This window comes from Notothenia coriiceps, unplaced genomic scaffold (genome assembly GCF_000735185.1).
Source record: "Notothenia coriiceps isolate Sejong01 unplaced genomic scaffold, NC01 NC01_scaffold00024217, whole genome shotgun sequence".
In the NCBI taxonomy this organism is placed as follows: Eukaryota; Metazoa; Chordata; class Actinopteri; order Perciformes; family Nototheniidae; genus Notothenia; species Notothenia coriiceps.
Window position 1 is genome coordinate 1 of NW_011356918.1, and position 3,990 is coordinate 3,990.

The 3,990-nt window shown below is 40.7% G+C and overlaps 1 protein-coding gene across 1 annotated transcript; it reads left to right on the plus strand.

Moving 5' to 3' along the window:
• Positions 1-226: 226 nt before the first annotated feature.
• Positions 227-2,944, plus strand: LOC104954916 (vacuolar protein sorting-associated protein 13B-like; the record flags this gene model as incomplete). The annotated part of the gene is made up of 4 exons (XM_010782118.1): positions 227-293; positions 1,115-1,262; positions 2,184-2,456; positions 2,788-2,944. Coding segments are annotated over 4 exons (645 nt in total), but the record flags the coding sequence as incomplete, so codon positions are not given.
• Between the last annotated feature and the right edge of the window lie 1,046 nt (positions 2,945-3,990).

Consider the following 3,990-nt stretch of genomic DNA (forward strand, 5'->3'; position numbering starts at 1 on the left):
CCATGGTGTGGACAGACACTATCCGGTGAATATTGCGTGTGGACGGAAGCTTTTTTGCAATTGCGTTTGCGTTAATCCTATGCGTTTAGTCGTATGCGTCCTCGTGGGACCAGGGCCTTAATAACTACTGTTTCTATTAAAGCGATATAAACAGTCATGGCCACAGCAGTACAGTGTGAGTAATCCCAGATGCCCAGTTTAAGCTTGGCCTTGTATGTGTCTCCAGGCCAGGGCAGGGCTTGCACTCTGGCTCCTATGAAGGACTCATTCTGCAGTGCAAGGAGACAGCAGTGGTGAGGTCCTTATCACACTGAGCCTCTGCTCCGCTCCATCCGGACCCCTCATTTTTACTCAGGCTGGACAGACAGGACAACAAGTCCAAATCAAAAACAACACAGGGTGTCCGCTTATATAATAATATCATACACTATTTAATTCTGACAACAGGATACAATTATAAAAATATGATATTTACATTAATGTAATGATCCCCTGTCTGTCCAGTGGCTGTTATTGGCTGACAAGTGTGTGTGTGTGTGTGTGTGTGTGTGTGTGTGTGTGTGTGTGTGTGTGTGTGTGTGTGTGTGTGTGTGTGTGTGTGTGTGTGTGTGTGTGTGTGTGTGCGCGTGCGTGCGTGCGTGCGATTTGGAGTAGACTAGGACTTTTTTGTCAAAATCTTTTTCTGGTTATGGTCTTATACTTGTACATAGCAAATACAACTTTAGAGCAGACCTAACATTACCTAAATAGTATAATTAAACAATAAAGAAGGGGTTGTAGATCAAACTTAAAGATTTATAAACATCTATTTTTGTGGCTTTAAATCTTAAATATTCATTCTGCTCATCCTAAAGTTAAACAGTTGCCAATTCGCTTAATACTGCATAGTATAAGACCATTCCATAATGGCAGCTGGTTCAAGCTGGTCCAACTTCCTTTGGTTTAATCAGGGAATATATATATTTTTCACAATGATTTTGAGGTTTCATGCATTTCTTTCTTTCTTTGTCTTTTTCTCCCTACCCTTCTCTTTCTGTATACATGCTTTTATCTTCCCCCTCCCTGTGACTTCTTGCCTTCTCTGTCTCTTTCCGCATCCACCTTCTCTCCTCAGCTTCAGTAGGGAGGAGGGAGTTCAGAGCTTGTGCGGCAGTGGAGGAGTGCTCCTCTCTTGCACTGACAAGCTGAACAGACGCACTGTGTTGGTTCGACCCGTCAGCAAGCAAGAATCTTTCAGCCACTTCTCTGGCTTTTTCCCTCCTGTAAGAATGTAGCCCTTCTCCTTTTTAGTTGACTCTGCTTAAACTCCATTAACTGGCTAAAATAATTATATGTGCTTCTCAGAGAGGTTTCGGAAGCCAGTTATTTTACTTGGTTTAAACAATTAGGATTTTGCTGTGGAATGTTTTAATTATATTATTTGTAAAATCACAAATTAAACAGTCATACATACATACTGCTGCAAAGGACACAACCTAAACGGGTTATAACTATATCTCACACTTCTAAATTTGAATAGAGCATTCCAAAAGGGTGCAGATTTTATGATAATTTCCAGTTGATAAATGACTTTACCAACATTTAACTGTTACCGGATGTTTTTGCAGACTTTCTTTTAATCATGCAACAGTTGGAGATGATTTGCTTGTACTGAATGGGTAGTTAAGTGATTATCCCCCTCTTATTGCTTCTCAAATCAAACATAAGATTGGTAATCTTGCTAATCAGATCAATCTGAAGTAATTCAGCCGCAGGTTTCACTATATATATATATATATATACACATATATACATTGCTTTTCATAGAGTTGGCTGATTTCAGGATCCAATCTTAATAGTCGAATATAAATAGATTTGCTCTTGAACGCTTTTTTAGCTAGTAGCTTCAGCTTGAGATGTTTATCAAAACACAGACGGTTGTTTTTTGTTGTTGAGGTTAAGTGTTTTCCTTTAAAGTAAATGCCATGAGGCCCAATTTTTGGAATAAAGATTATAAATCAGCCATTATTAACCAAAATAAGTTTTGATCCAACAGTATAAATCTAGAGTGAAGTTATTTTTTAGAGGATTTACCCCTATCAAATAAATCAGCTGAGAAAGAACAGCATAGTGTTTGTGTCTGCTATCGCTCTGTGTAATGACAACTATCATCAGTGCTATTTGTCTGTCTGACCGCTGGCCAGACTGCAGCCAAGGTCCTGGAGGTCTCTCACCAGCAGCACGGCTTCCTGTCCATCACCTACACCCAGGCTGTCACCAAAAATGTCCGTCACAAACTCACAACCCGGCCGGAGAGACCCCCACGTAGCGGTGCTACCACCAGCAGTCAGCGGCTGACCTCAGACCCCCTGGCAGACAGCTCCCCCCAGTACCTGAGAGAGATCCTGCTGACGGCTCAGCCCTTCGACGTGGTGCTGTCCTGCCCCTTGCTGGCTACTGTAGCGGGGGTGTTCCAGGTACACACACATTGTATTGTCAGTTCCTATTACTGTGTGCTATGCAGGCTTGAGCCTTGTCATCCACATATATGTTTTTTCATTTTTCAAGTGTGCATGAATAAATGTCAATATTTAAATACATTTTGGATAATAATTGCAGTCATTTGGTCAATCTTGTAATATACAGCAAGTTAGTTTAAAGTCTCAGTCAACAATTATATGCAATTTAAAGGTGACTCCTTCATTTATTAATTTGTTTTGTAATTTCACAGCCATTAAGACAACAAAACGTAGTGATAAGATGTTTTGTATTTCATAATTAAATATATTTTACTGGATGTCTTTTCAGGTTACGGTGCCAAGACGCTACAGAGAGCGTGGAAAGACAGCTGGTCAACCAATGAGAATCCACACTCTGACCTCTCGGAGTTTACCCCTGATGTACATCAACACCAGCGTGATCAGGGTCTTCTGTCCCAGTGCACGAGAAAAACTCACAGCATCAGGTTAGAGAACTACTTTTCTCTTTTGAAAGCACATTTGTGTTTTCAAACGGAAAACAACAGGCTATGATTTAGATTATGTAAGTCTGTGGTGCGTGTATGAAAGTCTCTGTCATGGCCGCCCAGACAAAGCAAAGACACCACATTAGACAGTTGCAAAGACAAATAGTTGTAGTTTCAACGAACCAACCACAGTTATTTACACTCCTGCAAATATAATGTAATGCCATATTGTCATAGATCGATGTTATGTCTGCTGGTAGTAATGACTTATAGTGGTAAGAGAGAGTGTGTGTGTGTGTGTGTGTGTGTGTGTGTGTGTGTGTGTGTGTGTGTGTGTGTGTGTGTGTGTGTGTGTGTGTGTGTGTGTGTGTGTGTGTGTGTGTGTGTGTGTGTGATCATCATGCCTGTGTGTGAGGAGGAAAGTTTGTGAGGAAGCTGCAGGGACATTGTGTGCCTCCATTGCATGAGTATGAACTGCTGGATGACTCCCGAAATTAAGAAACATAATAATAATTGCGGGATTAAATGCCAGAATGTAACACCTCTTAATCAAAGTTTGTCGTGCATCATACACCATAGATATTTCTGGCTCTGTGAAGCCAATGTTACCCCAGTCTGCAACAGCTCTGCGTAATTTGCATCCATCTGAAGTGTAAACTTGACGCGGTCTCCTGCGATTCCTGTGATCACAACACCGCAGTTATATGTTAAAGTTAGCTCAGCTGCCATGAAGGCCGCCTGCTGAGAAGCTATGGTTAAGATGTCAGTGTCTTCACACATTAAAGTGTTTAAATTAACATGAACAAAGAAAGCTTTGAGAAGTTTATTTTCGATAACATGTAGCGGGAAGTGCTAATGGCCCATTGTTACAATACAGAAGCCATTGGTGTGTTATTTGACTGAAGTTGTCGCCTGGATGTAAAGCACAAGAAAAGCTATTCTTAACGCATTTGATGACAGATTAAAAGACATTTTTGAAGATATTTTTGTAAAGTTCTACAAGGCAGAAGATGTTCTCTTCGTCCAGTTTTTGTCCAATTTCAAGA